Source organism: Chanodichthys erythropterus, chromosome 16 (assembly GCF_024489055.1).
Source record: "Chanodichthys erythropterus isolate Z2021 chromosome 16, ASM2448905v1, whole genome shotgun sequence".
Taxonomy (NCBI): domain Eukaryota; kingdom Metazoa; phylum Chordata; class Actinopteri; order Cypriniformes; family Xenocyprididae; genus Chanodichthys; species Chanodichthys erythropterus.
In genome coordinates this window covers 31,588,120-31,610,501 of record NC_090236.1, presented here as the reverse complement: position 1 = coordinate 31,610,501, position 22,382 = coordinate 31,588,120, and the positions used below count along the sequence as shown (strand labels likewise).

The 22,382-nt window shown below is 37.3% G+C and overlaps 1 protein-coding gene across 2 annotated transcripts in view; it reads right to left on the bottom strand.

Annotated features, from left to right (window-relative positions):
* The window catches only part of si:ch211-106h4.4 (MAM and LDL-receptor class A domain-containing protein 1), a 36,220-nt gene extending 19,880 nt beyond the window's left edge, over nucleotides 1–16,340 (bottom strand). For both annotated transcript variants that reach the window (XM_067363187.1, XM_067363188.1), the window contains exons 1-22: nucleotides 16,240–16,340; nucleotides 14,440–14,568; nucleotides 14,171–14,305; nucleotides 14,004–14,103; nucleotides 13,661–13,823; nucleotides 13,294–13,537; nucleotides 11,751–11,873; nucleotides 11,156–11,283; nucleotides 10,857–11,082; nucleotides 10,502–10,770; nucleotides 9,768–9,858; nucleotides 9,460–9,600; nucleotides 8,955–9,080; nucleotides 6,650–6,777; nucleotides 6,395–6,569; nucleotides 5,937–6,056; nucleotides 5,694–5,851; nucleotides 3,165–3,260; nucleotides 2,979–3,069; nucleotides 2,781–2,903; nucleotides 1,381–1,483; nucleotides 1,142–1,292 (exon numbers count right to left, since the gene is read on the bottom strand). In XM_067363187.1, coding sequence (XP_067219288.1) covers nucleotides 1,142–1,292; nucleotides 1,381–1,483; nucleotides 2,781–2,903; nucleotides 2,979–3,069; nucleotides 3,165–3,260; nucleotides 5,694–5,851; nucleotides 5,937–6,056; nucleotides 6,395–6,569; nucleotides 6,650–6,777; nucleotides 8,955–9,080; nucleotides 9,460–9,600; nucleotides 9,768–9,858; nucleotides 10,502–10,770; nucleotides 10,857–11,082; nucleotides 11,156–11,283; nucleotides 11,751–11,873; nucleotides 13,294–13,537; nucleotides 13,661–13,823; nucleotides 14,004–14,103; nucleotides 14,171–14,305; nucleotides 14,440–14,568; nucleotides 16,240–16,267 — 3,048 coding nt within the window. In that variant the 5' untranslated portion in view covers nucleotides 16,268–16,340. The remainder of the gene's footprint in view (nucleotides 1–1,141; nucleotides 1,293–1,380; nucleotides 1,484–2,780; nucleotides 2,904–2,978; nucleotides 3,070–3,164; nucleotides 3,261–5,693; nucleotides 5,852–5,936; nucleotides 6,057–6,394; nucleotides 6,570–6,649; nucleotides 6,778–8,954; nucleotides 9,081–9,459; nucleotides 9,601–9,767; nucleotides 9,859–10,501; nucleotides 10,771–10,856; nucleotides 11,083–11,155; nucleotides 11,284–11,750; nucleotides 11,874–13,293; nucleotides 13,538–13,660; nucleotides 13,824–14,003; nucleotides 14,104–14,170; nucleotides 14,306–14,439; nucleotides 14,569–16,239) is intronic.
* Nucleotides 16,341–22,382: the final 6,042 nt, after the last annotated feature.

Here is a 22,382-nt window from a genome sequence, read left to right as displayed (position 1 = left end):
ACGATTACTCTTTGACTTAACTTGATGTTTTCATATTGGAAAAACATGTTTCAATCAAGTAAACCCAACCAGGACTCAATCAAACAGGATTTTCACTTCCCATCATGCTTTGCAAAGGTGTGTGTAAATGTTGAAATAAAGTGTTATTTTAAGCAGTTTTTAGGAAGATGAGAAAATGGAAAGACTTTTTAATGTTTACTGTTCTATTATGTTGTCTATTATTTAAAAGTTTCTGTTAATTAATAGTTTTAGGGTTACCATTGTGGTGAATTGTTGCACTGGTAGTGCTCTGAGTTGCATTTCTCAAAAGCATTGTAAGCCTATATTGATTGTAAAAACATTACTACCAATGAAATTGATCAATTTAAGCTTTACAATGTTTTTGGTTAAGGCAATTAAGATGAATCCAGTATCACATCTAAAATTTTAACACAGATCATCACAAATGTTATATAAATCGCAAAATTAAACAAGAAGAATTAATTGTAAAAAAATCAATGTATATGAAAACAATTAATTTTTTATTTATTGCTTTTTATTTATTTTCCAAAACATTGCAAATTAGTTGACCTGACACTATTAAATTAAGCTGTGCCCAACCATAGTAAATAAGTGTAATCAGCCTTAATAAATTAAGTTGACCCAACGTAAGTACATTAAATTGGAATAACAGAATTGCATAATGCTGAAATAAAGCAACTTAATCATGTTGAAATCCTTTCCATGATTTTTTTATGTTCGTTCAAAGAGTTTTTTTTAGTGTGAGGGTGAGTAATTAATGACATAATTTTCATTTTTGGGGTGAACTAACACTTTAAAGAAACGGTTCAGCCAACTAAAAGCGGTGATGAATCATCAGACCAGTTCTGTAAACCAAATCAACTGATTCATCAAAAAGCTCTGACTCAAAAGAATGATTCATTCACAAAGTCCTACTTGGTGGACAAGATGATCACTGAAAAACAACTTAAATTGTGGCCTGTCTCTCACTCAAAGCTATCTTATGGTTTAATTTCTCCTTTTGTGTTTTACAGAAGACAAAGTCATACAGTTTGATAACAACATGGGGGTCAGTAAATTATGGCAGTTTTCATTTTACAAAGAAATAGATATAAGAAAATAATAAAAAAAAAAAACTCACTCTGAATTTGGAAGGAGATGACACAGTGACCTCTGCTACCTCCCAACTATCAGAAGTCATTCCAGACAGAGACCAGAGAGCTGGACCCAGCTCCCCATTCAGAAGAACATGCACTGAGAGTGAATCACCTGAGCCTGCAGACAGCCTATACCTACAAACAGTGATTTTCAAAGCATTACTCTAAACTGAGTTAGAACAGAGCTTAAATACAAAAACTGGATCCATTGTCACAAGCATACCAGAACTGCACACAGGACTCTGTAGATGGGCTATACTCTGGTGTCAGAAGATTTGAAACCTCTGGTTTCTGAAGATTGGACCCAAGCACAGCCATTGAATGGCCTGTCAAAAACACATGACATAGGTCATTACATCACACACACACAAAAAAAAACATTCACAACAAAAGCGCTTCTTCACCAGAGGTTGGAAGTCCAGGGGTCAGAGAGTAAAAGTCCTGCCATATTTTTATTCCACCCACTGAAGCATTAATGAGATAAATAAGTGTTTAATTGAGTGATGATTGACCATTATTGAAGACACCTGATGACAACAAGCAGAATCACCAAAGGAGAAAATCACTGTTTTTAAGTTACCATCATCAAGGTCAGGGTTTGTTTTAGTTGAGCTCTTGACCCTTGACGTTTTAATATTAGGTTTTGTTTGGGCAGTTTTAACTGCATTAAAACCAACCAGACAAGCAAAGTTAAAAGATGATCAGGTGGTGTTGATTATGTTTTCACATAATCGTTATTTGAACAGAATCACTGAACTCATTTAGAGCCCAATCTTAGTTAGATTTACATTATTGATTACAGCAGAACTGTGATTCTACAGCAGAGGATCAACTTTATCAATACAATTTTATTTTTTTTGAAAGTTGTCCCTATCACAATAGGACACAAAAAGATTTATTTTAGGCACACACAGACATCAAGAATCAGCGTATGAATCTCAACAACGGTGACAAGCAACATATTCTGATAAACAGATCAACTCTGAACATTAGAAAACAAGCTACTAAAAAGTCACAGAAAAACAGCAAAATATAAATAGTGAGAATAAAGACAATTACTAAGACAATTCAGCTCATAATTTATTCATGCAGCAATGCATGATGGGAGGCATGGATGAATTTTGATTGGTTGCACCCAGAATGCACTGCAACATGCTTTATTACTCTCACCACTGTTGAGATTCACAGACTGATTCTTGATGCCTGTGTGTCTTAATAAACCTTTTTTTTGTTTTTTTAAATCAGAATTTAAAAATATATATATTTTTGTATCGTAAAAGTTGAGTCAATAAATCTATCTAAGATTGGGCTCTAAATGAGTTCAGATGAAACAATGATTATGTGAAAACATAACCAACAACAAAAATGCCCAAAACTAATGTTAAAATGTCAAGGGTCAAGAGCTCAACTAAAACAAACCCTGACCTCGATGATGGTAACTTAAAAACAGTGATTTTCTCCTTTGGCGATTCTGCTTGTTGTCATCAGGTGTCTTCAGTAATGGTCAATCATCACTCAATTAAACACTTATTTATCTCATTAATGTTTCAGTGGGTGGAATAAAAACATGGCAGGACTTTTACTCTCTGGACCCTGGACTTCCCACCTCTGTTGTTCACTCACCAAGTTCAGTTCTGTACGTATGGTCAGTATGGCCACTGCTGCCACCCTCACGGAGCCAGATATTGCTGTCAGTCACATCGGGTTCAAAGCCACACAGCAAGGGAGACTCAAAACCACACGGGTCTTTGGTAAAGAGATCACTTTAATAACTTAGAACGTCTGGCAATTAGAGAAAACGCTTTAAACGCTTTGACTCACTCTGTTCCACACAGGCTCCTGCAGTCACTCTGAAGTCATCAATGGCTATGAAGCCGCTGCCTCCTGCTGTTCTGCTCCCTAAGAACTTTACCTGTATAAGGTGATAGTCATGTTGTACCTGTTGTTTTGTTGGTAAATATGCATACATGTGAATTGTGATTTAAAAAACATGTCAGGGGCCCTTACTCGATCAACGTCTGCAGTGTTAATGGAGACTTGTGCGTTCAGCCACTCAGACGTCTGAGAGCCTCTTCTTGTCCATGTGATGGTTTCCATTGTTTTCTGAAACCAAAAATAAAAGACAAAAAAAATGGTTTTGTTTTACAGTAAAAAATGATCTGAACTTCTTTTAAAGGGGTCATGAACTGCATATTTTTAATTATTTTATGTTTCCTGAGGTGCACTCACTGTAGGGTGACCAGATTTCTCATGGTGGAATACGGGACGAGTGCGCAATATGACCATGATATAAGAAATTTTATTTCACTATATATATATATATATATATATATATATACACTGCCCTCCAAAAGTTTGAAAACACCCCTGGAAAAGTCTGGTTTTGGACGATATCAGCATAAATCCTTATAATTTTTTGGCGCAAATACATTACAGTAACTTGACATTATCCAGCAATAATAATTTTCATGTGTTCATTTCATTTCATTACATAATAATGGCAGTATATACATGTCAAAGTCAGACATGCCCCTTTGCCAGCTGTGATGCCTGGTTACTGGTTTAAACTTGGCCCAGGTTTGTAAAAGATTTTTGGGTCAGCACACCTTAATAGCTTCAATAATTGAAAGTTTTTTTCTATGTATAAAGTGTTTATGTAATAAAATGTGTTTTTATAATTTGTGTTGTCCCTTACCTGTGCAAAATTATCACAAATTAAAAAGGATTCATGCCAATATTGTCCAAAACCCCACTTTTCTAGGGCATTTCTAAACTTTTGGAGGGCAGTGTAGATATAAATATTTGTTATATATTGTTGTATAAAAAGAAATTTACAAACAAGTTACAAACAATACAACAAATATGACAGAGATTAAACTTGTTTTTTCACATTTGAATATACTGACAAATATTTGATTAGGCTACTGTCCCTTTAAGACCAAATCCATGGATGTAATATAGGCTACTGACACATTTCCTGTTTTTACCCACCTGTTTACGTCCACTTAACCGACTGTATTTACGTGAGATACTCCACACAATGGACATTTTGAAAAACTATGTGTGCATTTGACCATTCAGGCGCGAGGAGAACTGATCGCGCGAAAGAGAGAGAGAGTGCGTGAGAGAGATGCTTCTGGTCTGTGTTATTCAGCGTGATTCCGCCTATCCCGCCTTCACTAATCGATAACGAATTGTGATTGAATGGTAACTTTGTTCTATGACGAATTGATTAGGCTGTTCTTGTGTGACAGAACTCCATCACCCAGTTGAAAGATGAAATACGGGACAAAACATTATTTTTTTCTTAATAAGTCGGGACACTAAAAATAGAGCTGAAATACGGGACTGTCCCGGGAAAAACGGGACGTCTGGTCACCCTAACTCACTGTATAATGTTAGTATGACTTTTTCATCAAACATTGTCATAATTTAGAATTAAAAGGCCATTTTATACCCTGATTTTAGCCTTCAGATTTGAACGCTCTGTTGAAAAGGGCGTGTCTTTTGCGAGACTTCAATGTAAACGCCCGCTGCTGTGACTGGCTAACATCTTTGCATAATAAATGAGCATTGCCATTGTTTTACCATTACAGCTGTTGAGATTAACTAGTTATGAAAAGTGTTTATAGCATTATATTTAGAGCTACGTCATTGAAACTCGATTTCTGCACTTTCAGAAATGCTTTAATCATAACTTGCAGTGCAAACACGATGTAAATAATAGATTTATTGTGTCGTGTAGTCAGCATCATTGATTATAATGGGAGTTCACATAGTTGATAACCACTTTCCTAGCATTAGAATCCATTGGAAGGTAATGTTTTTTTAGTCTAGTGATACTGTATCTCTCTTCTTTCCTTCTCATCTCAATAACGGTCCAGGGGGCGGGGCCAAAGATGCAATGATGTAGAAGTAGACGTTGATTTTATTCTGCAGAGGTGATACTATGTTGTACTTTTATGTCATAATTTGACTAACAATGAAGTTTTGAGTTCTGAAACCTACAGGCTGTTTTTTATAGTGCAATGACTTCAAGGAAAAATTTGACTTATCAAGTCACGATGACCGCTTAAAAAAAAGATAGACATTTACATTAAGGTGCAGTATGTAATATTGACAGCTAGTGGTTAAAATGGATACTGCAGTCCATTTCCTAAATATTGGAGAGAATTGTTTCCCCCTCCACCTCAAACTCGACCCTCACACAGGTTGCCAGATTGATTTATCCGCGTTTTAATATGTTGCCGATCATAAAGATTTTTATATGGATGCCAAGGCTTTTTAGGTTGGTTAGAATCTGCAATCTCTGACCCAGTTTGTTTGCTGGCTTCAATGGCTGCAATTACACTGTGTTTTCCGCCAACTGGCAACCCAGTGTGTTGAAATACTATAGGGTAAATTGGCAGTGGGCAGAATATTTTATAGTATTTTCATGCTATATTTATCCAAGAAGTTTAACTTCATTAAAATTGCTATGCATCATTCAAACAAGCCTAAGATTCACAAACATGATAAATGCCATGTTGAATGTACCGTCTCAATAAGCAGATCTAAGTTTCCAAGAGATGGTCCTAACATGTAGTACCAGAATCCAATACAGACATCACTGCTCTGAATTATCATCGGTGCTGAAATGACTGCTGTCTCACTGGTTTCATGTTCTCCAGACATATTTATAATGAGATAAAACCCTGCAAGGAAAAAGATGAAGATGTATGACAAAATATTATAGACTGACCTGCTCTGCCCACTAAAGGGTAAAATAATGAATCTTACCATTGTCATTTTTTAACGTGTGGTCATATAAAGGTCCTAGCCATGGCTCATTCACCTTTCCACCCACTTGATGGATCCAATCAAATCCATCATCTGTCTCCTGGATCCAGTCACATAGTCCTGCAGGTTTTCATGTTTTATGGGAACTTTCCATAGACATAATGATTTTTATACCGTACAGGGATATTTTTTTTACTAGTATTCAGGGATGTGTACACTTGTGCAGTTATTCCAATTTTTTTTATTCTTATCTTTTCCCCTGCAATCTGTTACTTTGGTATTCAGTGGCATTTCACGGGTTATAATTTTTACATTAAAAGTGCAAAAGTTCTAATTATTTTATTTTATTTTATTATAGATTTATCATAAAACCCAGCTGTTTTAACATGGGTGTGTACACTTTTTATATCCACTGTACATATACACATACATCTATGGTTTGCTCATTCATTTCTTACCCTCCTGAAAGTTGCAGTCCATGGAGGACGCAGGTGGAGAGGTGGGCTCGGTTGTGGGAGCCGGTGTTGTCGGAATCAGGTCAGAGCAGCGTGTGTTCCTCCTGATGTAGATGTCATCCAAAGCAATGACTGCTGAGTCAAAGGGTTGATAGGGGCGCACGGCTTCAAACACAATCTGAAGTGAACAGTGAAGTTTAAGTCAACTACTGTCAAGTATCTGAGTGTGTGGCATGTTTTTGTTCATCAGCCTCTCACCTTGTGTCGTTCAGATGATTGGTAGTCTACAGTGATATGGTGCCACACATTTTCATGATTGCCAGTTTGATTCCACAGACAACGTAGAGAACCGGACTCATTTACATAAATTGCCAATGTGAGCTTCTCTACAATAATAAACACAAACAAAATATATAAATGGAAGAAAGATCATGGTGTTTATACTGCCTCAACTAGTCATAGAAATAGACCTCACTTACTATCCTAATGAATGATAAATTAATAAATAATTTTAGATCAGCAACTAAGATATTTCTGGTATTTATGTTGTAGTTATGACATACTTTTATCTATTAACAGAAACTGGTAGTATTGATGTATTCGATTAAAGGTGCCTTAGATTCAAAAATTGAATTTATCTTGGCATAGTTAAATAACAAGAGTTCAGTACATGGAAATGATATACATTGAGTCTCAAACTCCATTGTTTCCTCCTTCTTATATAAATCTCATTTGTTTAAAAGACCTCCGAAGAACAGGCGAATCTCAACATAACACCGACTGTTACATAACAGTCGGGGTGTACGCCCCCAATATTTGCATATGCCAGCCCATGTTCCCAACATTATGAAAGGCATTAGACAAGGGCAGAACGTCTGGATCTGTGCAGAGCTGAATCAACAGACTAGGTAAGCAAGCAAGGACAATAGCAAAAAATGGCAGATGGAGCAATAATAACTGTCATGATTCATGATATTTTTAGTGATATTTGTAAATTGTCTTTCTAAATGTTTCGTTAGCATGTTGCTAATGTACTGTTAAATGTGGTTAAAGTTACCATCGTTTCTTACTGTATTCATGGAGACAAGAGCCGTCGCTATTTTCATTTTTAAACACTTGCAGTCTGGATAATTCATGAACACAACTTCATTCTTTATAAATCTCTCCAACAGTGTAGCATTAGCCGTTAGCCACGGAGCACCTTCAAACTCATTCAGAATCAATGTAAACATCAAAATAAACACTGTACTTACACGATTAAACATGCTGCATGACGAACAGATCCATTTTGAGGGTTATATTAGCTATTTGAACCTTTTTCTTTTTATGTTGTTTAAGGCAAGTGCGAGCTCTTGGGGCGTCGAGCACCAGATTTAAAGGGCCACACATCCTGAATCGGTTCATTTCTAATTATGCCCCAAAATAGGCAGTTAAAAAAATGAATTAAAAAAAATCTATGGGGTATTTTGAGCTGAAACTTCACAGACACATTCAGGGGACACCTTAGACTTATATTACATCTTTTAAAAAAAAGTTCTAGGGCACCTTTAATTGATCGCAATTCATTTTGTGACTCCAGAAGTTTCAAAAACGGTATGTTCTACAAAATCAATAGTTACAGTATTGAGGGAAAATAAGTGTTTATTAGCATTTTAAATTAGGATTACATTTTGATTATTTGAATATACTAATAATTATGTATTCATTTAAATACTTTTAAACTCACCACAAAAATCTAAATGGGCAATTCTTGTTTTTCTTAGTGAAGTTCACAACGTAATTTTGGGAGGAGTGAACCCATCTAATCTTTCAATTAGTGAAACTCAAACATAATCTCAAGAGGAGGGAACCCTAATCTTTCAATTACATCCAGAGCATATAAGCAGCTACTCACCCTGCTCTGGCATCAGTTGTTTCGATATCCCTCCACCTCCCCAACTCCACCACATAAATTAGGCATCTCATCTATCGTACTCCTCTTCCAGGCACTAGTAGTCCCTGGGGGGTATATCCAAGCTCGAGTTGAAGCTGCTTCCTCGAGCCCCTCCACAGCGGACAGCAAGCCAAATACGCCTAACCTTATTAGCTTTAAAGATTTTATGAGGAAACGAACTTGTGAATATTGCAGTATTTACTATAAGTGATTTATCTGTGCACATCATTTTTTATTTTTTAATTCATGTGTCCTCATAATCTTTAATCAAAATAACTTCCTCCTTTAATCAAAATAACTTCCTATCTCTTTTTTTCTCTGATGATGTGTTTACTGGTATGGGGGCGCGGCAACCGGTCACTCACATGAGGCTAACCAATAGCAAACCACAACGATCCAAATGCTCCAAAAACAAGTCCCGTCCTACATTTTTTTTCTTGTTCAAGAAGCTGTTTCACGTTGTTTCGGATATACGTCATTATAGATAAGAAAAAACTTCTGTTTCATGCCGACTATAAGTCATCCTTGGAAGTTTGTTGAGGTCCCCTAGTGGGCCGCAGTCCCCTGGTAGAAAACCACTGTTTTAGATCATTCTAAAACCAACTTTAGGTTCTCTACGAAGATGCTCACCAACGCTCCACATATGCATGTGTAACCAGAAGTCCAAACATCCTTGAGATTCAGTCTCCATCATCTCACTCTCAAGATGAGCAATCTGATCTGTTGAGCTACTCATGTCAAATGCCATGTAATGTCCTGGATAGAAGAGAATGAGTTGATTTCAGAACAGTTTACTTAGCAGTCACTAGATATAGTTCACCTAAAAATGACAATTATGTCATTATTTATTCATGTTGTTCCAAACCTGTATGACTTTATTAATTCAGATGTATATAAAAGGAGATGGGCAGAATGACAGTCACCATTCACTTTCATTGTATTTAAAAAAGATGTAATGAATGTGAACAGTGACTGACTCTGTACTCTGGGTTGTAAATCTGTTTTCATTGTAACCCAGTTGGGTCCCGGGATAAGAGTGGCTGGTTTATGATTGTGGCACTCCAAACATTACAACCCATGGGCAATCTCTATTACCCGGTGTACATACAGCATTAAGTAATGTGTTAATATTTACCCATTGCAGTGTTTGTGGTGTGGTCGACCTCGGGGCCAAATGAACCAGCACTGGTTCCAGAGGTCCAGCTCCAGTCAACACTGGAGCTGTTGACATGAGTATTCACCCATCCACACATGTCCATCTCAAAATCACAAAACCCTGAAGAGAATCATGTGCACAGCTTCATTCAGATGGCATAACAGTTTTTAATTTAAAACATTTGTTTTGAATATATTAAGTGCTTTGTGAGGTGAATACATGTTAATGAATTGGTCAACAGCAATGAAATAATTATAATCTTGTGATTATGAAGGTCAAGGACTTACCATGAGGTGGACAAGGGTCATTTATGATTGTTAGGTCATCAATGGCAATATCATGGTTCTGCTCATTTCCAACCACTGCTTCAAATATGACCTGTTATCCAAGCAGTAAACCAGAGGCTTAAACATAACTAGATTGTATACATGAATGTGATTTTTAATATCACCTGCATAATAAAAGGTATAAATACACCACTGCACATGCAAGTCAGATTTATTGGGCAATAAAGATTATTGGTACTTCCTACCAAATTATTATATTGACTATCTTTAATGTTCCCAGTTAATATTTTACAGGTACTGACATTGAACATGTTTATGGCTCTACTATAAAAAAAAAGAATTAATTAGATGGCTGTATGAGTGTATGTGACACTCTTCACATATTGCACATGCTCTTAAAAGCAAGCAAAGAACATAATCAGAAGCTGCATCATCCACAATGGGCCAAAACCTCGCAGTACAAGCATAAAGTATGTGCAATTACTTAAGAGAAAAGTACTGACAATTTTTACAAAATAAATAAAATAATTACAAAAACTATGTTTAAAATTACACCGATCAGGCGTTATAACCACTGACAGGTGAAGTGAATAACACTGATTATCTCTTCATCTCAGCACCTGTTAGTGATGTTAGTGGGTGGGATATATTAGGCAGCAAGCTTTCACGCCACCATTAGTCATTTTAAGTCCCAGATGACAAGCAGCACAGTGCAACATATATAAAACACACACCTTATATGGGCTGTGAGGACTTATGACTGTTGCTCTGCCGTCTCTCCACTGTTCTCCTTGATCTCCACTCACACTCCATACGAGTATTTGAGATTTGGCACTGTGAAGCTCCTGGACATAGATGTTAAGAGAACCCACGTCTCTTCCACTCATGTGGTACCAGAACATCAAGCACTCTCCGTGCTCAGAGGATGGTTGATTGACCTTCATCAGCATGCTGCCTCTGCTGCCACTGGGGTTCTTCCACAGCTGTGCACTCAGGTAAAAGCCTATGGATAAAAACAATATGAATTATTATCACATTGTTGGTATTACTATGGAGTCTGGCATGCTGTAGCTAAGGTGGTATTCAGACCCTTATCAGTCTCTAATGTATGGTCCGTTGCAGGGCTGGGGGTGCCAGTGGCCAGTTCTCCGTTAGTTCGGATCCAGGTAAAATCAGCTGTAGGGTCTGACAACAGGCCGCATAGAGAGGCTTGGAAGGTGCATTCCCGCTCAGCTGGACAGGACCCATTTGACACCTGTACGTCATCTATGGCGATGTAGCCTTTAGTGCCTTCCAAGATGCCCTCAAATATCATCTATTGGATGCAATGCATGAGAACACATATGTATGCATATATCCATTTAAGTATAGTGTGTATGATTCAGTACCTGAACTGGTTCTTCACTGTCTGTGAAGCTAAGGTCCACAAAACGCCACTTGTTGCCTTGAGTCCCTGTCCTCATCCACATAAGTGTCTGATTTCCATTAGCATGCTTGGTTATGAATCTGAGAGAGCCTTCAATAAGGACAGACACCCAAGAACTACATGTAAAATATGTGCATATAAATAATAACATATGTTGTAACAAATGTGTTTGGTTAATTTTTGACTGTAAGAGCTTAGACAAGAGTCATCTATCATACCAACTTAAAAATCACCAACATGTTTTTGTGAAGTTTAGGGGTAGGTAAATAAAAAGGATACGTAGACCCTGATATGTGGAAATTTTGTAGAATTTGAGGTCAGAATGTTCATCGTTGCACAATGAATATGTACAGACTAATGAGTACCATGAACATGAAACCAAAATGTACCTTATTCTTAGCTTCAGTATGCAGAATTTATTGGTACATGTTATTCCATCTTTCATTCCAAATGTCCACTTTTCATTTTCACAATCTAATCAGTTCCTAATTAAAAAGCAATTACAGCTCTACACTTTCTTTATCACAGAGCATGATGAGAGCATGTTCATAACTCACCAATTTTTCCCCCATAGATAATATACCAGAAGCTGACACATTTGGCCTGCTGTGGAAATCCAATCAGTCTGGCTGTCTGAGGTGGTTTAGATGACCATTGTGGTGCTATGAACATAAAATAGCCTGCAAAAAAATAAAAAAATAAAAATATTTGTTTATTTTAAATTGAGGTTTATATTTTACTAACTAAACTTTTTATGAATAGTGATCTTAAAGGGTTAGTTCACCAAAAATTGAAAATTCTGTCATTAATTACTCACCCTCATGTCGTTCCACACCAGTAAGTCCTTCGTTCATCTTCGGAACACAAGCTAAGATATTTTTGATGAAATCCGATGGCTCAGTGAGGCTACTAAATGCCCAGGAAGCTACTAAAAACATTTAAACAGTTCATGTGACTACAGTGGTTCAACCTTAACACAGCTTCAAATCTTGTGGTTTAAATCAGTGGTTCGGAGCACCAAAGTTTGATATGCGATCTGAACCACTGATTCGAAACAAAAGATTTGTAAAGCTTCGAAGCAGTGTTTTGAAATCGGCCATTACTAGATATTGTTGAAAAGTCCTTCTTTTGGCATACAAAAGGGATTTTTGTCACTTCATAATATACCACTGTAGTCACATGAACTGTTTTAAATTTGTTTTTAGTACCTTTCTGGGCATCTGAAAGCGTTGATTATCCTGCAGGCAATGGAGGCCTCACTGAGCCAATGGATTTCATCAAAAATATCTTAATTTGTGTTCTGAAGATGAATAAAGGTCTTACTAGTGTGGAACAACATGAGGGTGAGTAATTAATGACAATACTTTCATTTTTGGGTGAACCCTTTAGTATGTTACTTTAAAAAAACATTTAGAACTTTTTATTCTTAAAACCCCCATTGTTTTACAAAATCCTTTGTAAAGTCTACCAATCATGGACTATACAGATGAAATGAGGTTATAAAAACATACAATGAATAATATATATGTTGCTCTGCAGGCAAAGAGATGTAATTCAGTGCAAAACAGTACAATAATTTTACATAGACAATGGTAAACGTTTGGGGTCAGTATTTCTTTTTACTGGTAATGCACTCAATTTATCAAAAAAGACTCTAAAGAAAGTTTCAAAAGCTAAAAAAATAATAATAATGCTGTTCTATTGAACTTTCTATTCATCAAAGAATCCTGAATACAAAATGTCCTGATTTCCACAAAAATATTAGGAAGTGCAACTGTTTCGACATTGATAATAAGAAATATTACTTGAGCAGCAAATCAGCATATTAGAATGATTTCTGAAGGATCACGTGACACTGAAGACTGGAGTAATGATACTGAAAATTCAGCTTTGCATCACAGGAATAAACTACTCTACATTTTAAAATATATTAAAATAGAAAATTGTAAATTTTTAAATTGTAAAAATATTTCACAACACAACTATTTTTACTGTATTTTTGATCAAATTAATGCAGGTTTGGTAAGCACAGGGGGCCTGAAAATTTGAAACCGTAACATGTATGTATGTATGCATGTATAAATGGTTATATATTCCTACCAGAACCGGTGGTGTGATCATGTGCAGGTCCCTCATAACCAAATGGAGGGTTCTGTCCATCTTCTCTTTTCCATGTGATTTCAGTTGACTGGTCATGGTACCAGGAACAGGTGTCATTCTCAAAGTCACAGCTGAGATGATCTGAAGCTGCAGGGATGTCTCCCTCTGCACAGTCTGTCATTGTAATGTCATCCAGCATGATATCCTGATCTCCAATGGATATAGGATCCACAGAAAATACCAGCTTTGTTTTTGAAACGGAATAAGAAAGCATTAACACAAAAGGACAAGGACAGTACAGTCAGTACAAGTCAGTAAAGCTTATGAAATTACAGTGCCCAAGATGACTGTGCATGCAGTGCATTACCTTCAAGCCCAGTGGACGATTACCAATTAACAAACAAGCATTTTCCCACCCATTAGTCTGACCCTTTTTAATCGACCATAACTTTACAGGTGATGTGCCACCAATCAAACTCAGGGAGAAGTCGGAAGCGATATTCACAGGATCATGGAGATGATACCAAAAGCTGAAACATAATGTTACAAAACTGTGCTCACATTTTTAAAAATAAATAAATAAATAAATAAAAGAATGAGAATCTTAGTGATTAGAAAACATTTTTAAATCCAGCATTTAGAAGTAGGCTACACATACAGTAAGCAAAGCCTTGGCCTAAAACTGAGTGTTTGATGTGCTGCTTCTGCACCTTAGTTTGCATCCGACTGCAGTGGCCCTGGGAAGAGTGTGCTCCAAAATTGCTTTCGAGAAAATACTTGCATAATCATCTTCTGCATGCATAACTCCACCTATAAAAAATACAGAAGTCTAAATATCAAAAGTTCACAGGATTTTAAATCAAATCCAAAGGCCTACCCCAAGGTGATCCTGTGGTATGGTCAACACCAGGGACATCACTGATGTTTGCCATCTCTCGACGCCATTTAAATTCATCAAAATCATTACTGGAGTCAATCCATCCGCATGCATGTTCATCAAAGTTGCAAGGGCCTGTGACGAACGATATTGTAAAGATATAATTTTATTGGCATGCAACTCAGGTTCATTAAATATTACTAGATGACAAAGATGTGTCATCAGTAAGGGAAAGCATCATTTTATTAAGATGACAATGTTATAACTACCACAGAACTCCTCATCTGATCCATCTGTACAGTTGGGGTGGAAATCACACACCAGTTCCATGGAAAGACATTCCTGAGAGTGAATACACTGGAACTGTCCATCAGGACAGGAGGCCAAGCCCATCGAAACTGCATATAAATGCAAAATAAATAGTGGTGGAGAAAAATATTGGTTATACACCGATCAGGCATAACATTATGACCATTGACAGGTGAAGTGAATAACACTGATTATCTCTTCATCACGGCACTTGTTAGTGGGTGGGATATATTGGGCAGCAAGCAAACATTTTTTCCTCAAAGTTGATGTGTTAGAAGCAGGAAAAGTGGGCAAGCATAAGGATTTGAGCGAGTTTGACAAGGGCCAGATTGCGATGGCTAGACGACTGGGTCAGAGCATCTCCAAAACTGCAGCTCTTGTGGGGTGTTCCCGTTCTGCAGTGGTCAGTATCTATCAAAAGTGGTCCAAGGAAGGAACAGTGGTGACCTGGCAACAGGGTCATGGGCGGCCAAGGCTCATTGATGCACGTGGGGAGCGAAAGCTGGCCCGTGTGGTGTAGCTCATATTGCTCAAGAAGTTAATGCTGGTTCTGATAGAAAAGTGTCAGAATACACATTGCATCACAGTTTGTTGCGTATGGGGCTGCAAAGCTGCAGACCAGTCAGGGTGCCCATGCTGACCCCTTTCCACTGCCGAAAGCACCAACAGTGGGCATGTGAGCATCAGAACTGGACCACAAAGCAATGGAAGAAGGTGGCCTGGTCTGATGAATCACGTTTTCTTTTACATCACATGGATGCCTAAGCATTGTTGCAGACCATGTGCACTCTTTCATGAAAACTGTAATCCCTGGTGGCTGTGGCCTCTTTCAGCAGGATAATGTGCTCTGCCACAAAGCAACAATGGTTCAGGAATGGTTTTAGGAGCACAACAACGAGTTTGAGGTGTTGACTTGGCCTCCAAATTCCCCAGATCGCAATACAATCGAGCTTCTGTGGGATGTGCTGAACAAACAAGTTCGATCCATGGAGGCCCACCTCGCAACTTACAGGACTTAAAGAATATGCTGCTAACATCTTGGTGCAGATACCACCGCACACCTTCAGGGGGCTAGTGGAGTCCATGCCTCAACGGGTCAGGGCTGTTTTGGCAGTCAAAGAGGGGCCAACACAATATTAGAAATGTGGTTGTAATGTTATGCCTGATTGGTGGATATAATTTACATCTACAAAAGAATAAGAATGCACTATTTGTTTTATTAAAATGTAGCAGTATAAAGTATAGACAGACACACCTAATCATTCTTTATTTTTACTATATTCCACATGATACAATAATAGTGAAGCCATCAAAATCATTATGTGTGAGGAATTATGCAGCAACCTTTGTCCTGATAGCAGCTCCACACAGGCATTTCTCAATCTCAATGCTATGCCACTTGTTATATTCCATGTATTCTGGGCAATTTTGACTGCCCTTATTTCACTCTTTAGTCTAAACCTTTTTAATTTTGTTTTGTAAAGAAATTAATACACATGCACATACAAATTTCTAACTTTTAAGCATAAACATGTGAAGATACATAAATGAAACAAATTCAAGCAGGCTTCAACTGGTACCTGGTCATATTAAGAAAATTATTTTATAAAACTATACATTATGCAAACAAAACAATCATCAAAGAACATAAGTAGCTGGTCCTGATGACCTTGCTGACATTTAAATTTACCCTCAGATTCACAGAGTAAACCTGTCTATTGTATTTGAACTGATACAAGAAGAAAAAAACCTGGCCTCACCAAGAAGCAGTAGAAACAGTCCCCTCATTTTGCTGAGAACATGGATGAAGAGTTCCTCAGTGATCTAGCCTGTTCCTGCAATGTCTCTTGCTTGACACTGCATGAATGTGAAGCCAATGAAATGTCACAGAGATTAAAGATCATTCTTTAAGTAGATCATTTGTAATGAGGGATGTTTATCAGTGAATGTTAAAGTTCAGTGGACCCAACAACCTCAAATGTTACTTTTCACCTGCCTGCTTTTTTATAACTTCCTGAGGCCAGATAAAAAGCATACTGTGCAGAAAAGTACAGTCAGTACTGGAATTCCAACAGTTGTCAAGGAATTGCTCCTCACTGTTTCCTTCAAGTGCTCACTTGGTGAGAATGTCCTTCATTTGTGGTACTTACATACAGAAGTTATACCTAAGATTTCAGAAAGTAAGATAAATCCTGCAAAGTATACAGTACATGTGTGTTTTTTTAAATGGTGATAAAAGAGTCTCACTTAGACTTGCAACTTTGGATACTGCCATAATCCATGACATCATGGTTTACTCTACTGCCTATGCTAAACTGCAAGATCTGAGTGAACTTCTCTAGTACTATCATACATTATGCATAATCGTGCATAATCATGCGCTAAAAGGTTAAAAGGCTCTAAGTCATGCAAGATTAAGTACTAGCACTAAATACAGTTGAATATACTAAAAATGCTCAGAACAGGTCCATAAGAACAGGTGTGAAAACCATGCACAACCATGATTTCAACAGACACTATTGAGGTATTGAGCAAGCAGCATGGGATAGAGGATACTTGGAAGTCTCACCTCCTTTAAGCAATAAGTCTTCAGGGAAACTCAGAAACAGACACTAGTTCCAAGGAGCAATATATTGAATGAATCTTTGAACAACTACTTGCAAACTTTGAAATGACTCAATAGTTTGTACATTAAAAGGCACAATTTAAGAGACTCTTGATAGCTTTCTCCACACACAGCAAAAGGGTAAAAGAGGAAACTCACGACCACAAGTTGTGGCTGGGAAAATTTCCAAGACAGTATAAAATGAAATAGTGAAGTTGATTTAAAGGGTTAGTTTACCCAAAAATGAAAATTCTTTCATTAATTACTCACCCTCATGTCGTTCCAAACCCATATGTCCTTCGTTTATCTTCAGAACACAAATTAAGATGTTTTTGATGAAATCCGAGAGCTCTCTGACTTCTCCATAGACAGCAATTTAATTACTACTGTCAAGGCCCAGAAAGGTATTAAATACATTGTTAAAATAGTCCACGTGACTACAGTGGTTCAACTTTAATTTTATGAAGCGACAAGAATACTTTTTGTGTGCAAAAACAAAACAAATATAACTTTATCTCTTTATTTTCATATCGCAGTGCAGCGCTTCCCTGTTTACGTCTGAATGCCGGCTCAGTATTGGCTGATACTGTACACGCGGCCAATAATGAGCCGGTGTTCTCACATAGAAAATGGATGCACTGCGTTCACTACATCAACTGCATAGGAGACTGACATGAAAGAGAAGAGATTGTTGAATAAACTTGTTATTTTTGCACACAAAAAGTATTCTCGTCACTTCATAACATTAAGGTTGATCCACTATAGTCACATGGACTATTTTAACAATGTCTTTAGTACCTTTCTGGGCCTTAACAGTGGTAATTAAACTGCTGTGGAAGAGTCAGAGAGCTCCAATGATTTGTGTTCTAAAGATAAACCAAAAGGTCTTACGGGTGTGGAACGATATGAAGGTGAGTAATTAATGACAGAATTTTCATTTTTAGGTGAACTAAGCCTTTAAAATAGTTTAAAGATTTTGGAATGCAAATTATGGACAAGAACAGAGTTAGTATGTTTCTTTTCAAGTGCCTTATGTAATAATTTGCCAGTAACTACTCGTACCTCCTTCTGATATTGTGCAATACTAACCCTTCACACAAACCATCAATGCCAGCAGTCAGGAAGATTTCCCAATTCTTTTCTTACTCACTGTCCACTGACTGTACCCCCTCTGCAAACTCAGCACAGAAGACATAAAAACACATGCATTTGGAATCACTGTGGAAAGCCAGAGAAGGGAAATGAATGATTATGTAACAAAAGGCAAAAAGGAAGTGAAACTTGCTTTCCTCCATCAACCTTGCTTACACTTTATGAGTCAACTCCACAAATCCAAACACAAGGATTCACAAAGGCTGACTATCACTTTTACATATGAGGTGATTGGGAGAAATGGCAAAGATGGCAAAAAAGACAATGGATCATTGTGTGCACACTGGTTGCTGTGTTTTTGCAGATAAATTTGTGAAATAAAAAAGACCATGTTTATTCTAATCTGTGTTAATGAAAAGAGAAGAAAATTTATCATAAGAACTTCAAAATTGCACAGCACTTTCTAATATATATATATATTCTTCACATACAGTGGGTACGGAAAGTATTCAGACCCCCTTACATTTTTCACTCTTTGTTATTTTGCAGCCATTTGCTAAAATCATTTAAGACAGAAAAACACAGAATTGTTGACATTTTTGCAGATTTATTAAAAAAGAAAAACTGAAATATCACATGGTCCTAAGTATTCAGACCCTTTGCTCAGTATTTAGTAGAAGCACCCTTTTGATCTAATACAGCCATGAGTCTTTTTGGGAAAGATGCAACAAGTTTTTCACACCTGGATTTGGGGATCCTCTGCCATTCCTTCTTGCAGATCCTCTCCAGTTCTGTCAGGTTGGATGGTAAACGTTAGTGGACAGCCATTTTTAGGTTTCTCCAGAGATGCTCAATTGGGTTTAAGTCAGGGCTCTGGCTGGGCCATTCAAGAACAGTCAAAGAGTTGTTGTGAAGCCACTCCTTCGTTATTTTAGCTGTGTGCTTAGGGTCATTGTCTTGTTGGAAGGTAAACCTTCGGCCCAGTCTGAGGTCCTGAGCACTCTGGAGAAGGTTTTCATCCAGAATATGTCCAGAATGTACTTGGCCGCATTCATCTTTCCCTCGATTGCAACCAGTCGTCCTGTCCCTGCAGCTGAAAAACACCCCCACAGCATGATGCTGCCCCCACCATGCTTCACTGTTGGGACTGAATTGGACAGGCGATGAGCAGTGCCTGGTTTTCACCACACATACCGCTTAGAATTAAGGCCAAAATGTTCTATCTTGGTCTTATCAGACCAGAGAATCTTATTTCTCACCATCTTGGAGTCCTTCAGGTGTTTTTTAGCAAACTCCATGCGGGCTTTCATGTGTCTTGCACTGAGGAGAGGCTTCCATCGGGACACTCTGCCATAAAGCCCTACCTGGTGGAGGGCTGCAGTGATGGTTGACTTTCTACAACTTTCTCCCATCTCCCGACTGCATCTCTGGAGCTCAGCCACAGTGATCTTTGGGTTCTTCTTTACCTCTATCACCAAGGCTCTTCTCCCCCGATAGCTCAGTTTGGACGAACTGCCAGCTCTAAGAAGGGTTCTGGTCATCCAAAACGTCTTCCATTTAAAGATTATGGAGGCCACTGTGCTCTTAGGAACCTTAAGTGCAGAAGTAACCTTGGCCAGATCTGTGCCTTACCACAATTCTGTCTCTGAGCTCTTCAGGCAGTTCCTTTGACCTCATGATTCTCATTTGCTCTGACATGCACTGTGAGCTGTAAGGTCTTATATAGACAGGTGTGTGGCTTTCCTAATCAAGTCCAATCAGTATAATCAAACACAGCTGGACTCAAATGAAGGTGTAGAACCATCTCAAGAATGATCAGAAGAAATGGACAGCACCTGAGTTAAATATATGAGTGTCACAGCAAAGGGTCTGAATACTTAGGACCATGTGATATTTCAGTTTTCTTTTTTAATAAATCTACAATAATGTCAACAATTCTGTGTTTTTTTTTTTCTGTCAATATGGGGTGCTGTGTGTACATTAATGAGGAAAAAAAATGAACTTAAATGATTTTAGCAAATGGCTGCAATATAACAAAGAGTGAAAAATTTAAGGGGGTCTGAATACCTTCCGTACCCACTGTATTCTACATAATTTGAAGGACCTTCGAAGCAGCAAAACAGATGTGTCTGTTTTAACTGGTTATTACATCCAGGTCAGATCATTACATGCTTTCTACATTTGACAGTTCCTACTATGATGACTCAAACTTAAGAGTAAATTTAAATTCGTTTCCTGAAATAAGATTCTTTAACTACATTTATTGATGACAATAGGTACAAAAGACCATGAATGCATAGAAATAAGACAGCATAATCTGTAAGTTTTTCCCTATTTGAGTACAAAATGCATTCCTTTTAGGAAAGAAGGATGGTTTTTCAGTATTGGATTGCCTAAACTGAAGGATCTGCCACTTTTGAATGGATCAACAATCAACACTGGGATGCCAGGTATTGTGCTAAGAAGGACTGAGTTATGAATAAAATGATAATGTTTTATTGTTGATGGGCTTTGGGATGTGCAGCTTCTCAGAAAATACATCTACAAGCACCACTTGCATATAACAACGTTTGTGTCAAGGTAAAATTATGGTAATGACCATTATGATATTCTTTAATATGAAATGAAATGAAATTCATTAGTTATCAAACCACATTCGGACTGAGATTAAAATATTTTTAAGCAATAACTTGCAATTGGGGCTCCATGTAATCACCACCATGCTGATATTCTGTGCAACAACAATACTATTTTGCAGATGTCCTCCTCAGAGAGAACTCTGGTTTGACCTGCTCCACGCCATCATGGAGCGAGAGAAAACATAAAAACTTTGAAAGCTCGCTCCTCGCTGGAGGCAAAATGTCCACGTCCGTTTGCAAAAGAAAACAAAACAGTTCCGAATTTTTAATTCGAGGTAGCAGTCTAAATATTAAGATAAAAAATATATATATAAACAGCACAAACAAATATACATGACGACAAGTGTAATCTGGTTCATGACCAAATGACTTTTATGAGTCAGTTCGTTTAATGAATCGGTAAATAGCCCTGAATCAAAAAGACTCCAAATCTGAATCCTTCACTGAGCTCTGACAGATTCTACAGACGAAAGAAAGTCATACAGGTTTGGAAAAACATTTTTTGAGTCTTCTGTATTTAATTATACGACTGGGCATATACAGAGCATTATGATTCTAGAGAAGTCCTATTCAGATTGATAGCTTTGAGATTGAGATTGAAGTTGATGCCTTGGTTTATTAAATAAGAGTGTGTACACAAGTAAATGGCAGTACCCAGTACTCTTACTGAATCAACTTGACTCTTTTACATTGGGGTTTACAATAATTAAAATCATTTTTAGATCTGCATGTGAAAGAGGTGGACATCAGAGGTGGGGAAGGGCAGGAAAATATTACTGCATGATTACTGCCAGTTCTTGTTAAACAATTCTTGTATAGCCTATCATTTACAATATTGACAGTGCTGTGCACTCTGTTCTAATCTCAGAATTAAACAAACAAACATGTTTTGGTAAGATATTAAACATAACAAGTTTTTGTAATCACTAGAATTCTAAAGAGACCACCTCACACAAATAAGACCCTGACTGGACATTGATTTGTACTTTAGCATCATGGTTTAACAGTACTATAAATTCCTCTACTAGAACTAATGAAGACAGACAGGAGACATGTATGGGAAAAATTGTCTTAATTTTGAATATACAAAACTTATTTATTTGTGAAATGTTTGACATTGTGTTTGTGCCATATTTCTTTAAAGTAGATTTAAAAAAAAAAAATCTAAAATGCATACATTTTAAGAGTAGCTTAAGTGATTTCTAACACTGTTCTGAGTAGTTTTCTTCTATAAATTAAAATATTGGTGTCTGAGATCTTTCTGTAGCAGGTGTGGAGCTGGTGGGGAGTGTGTTTTCCGACGGCATGGAATTTGGGAGGCACCGTTTCAGGAGCGATGTTCTCATAGGCATCTGACAGCTGGTTCTCATGAGGCAGAGAGATAGTGACGTCATAACAAGGGGTAAATATAAATGTTTGCAAAATGATGGTTGATGGGAGGCAAATTTGTGAAAAATATATTTCATTTTATTATTTATTTTATATAGATGTATTATTTATAAAGTAACAGGTGGGGTCACAGTGACAGTTCTTCAGTATTAGTGCAGTATAGGTTTTTAACATACGT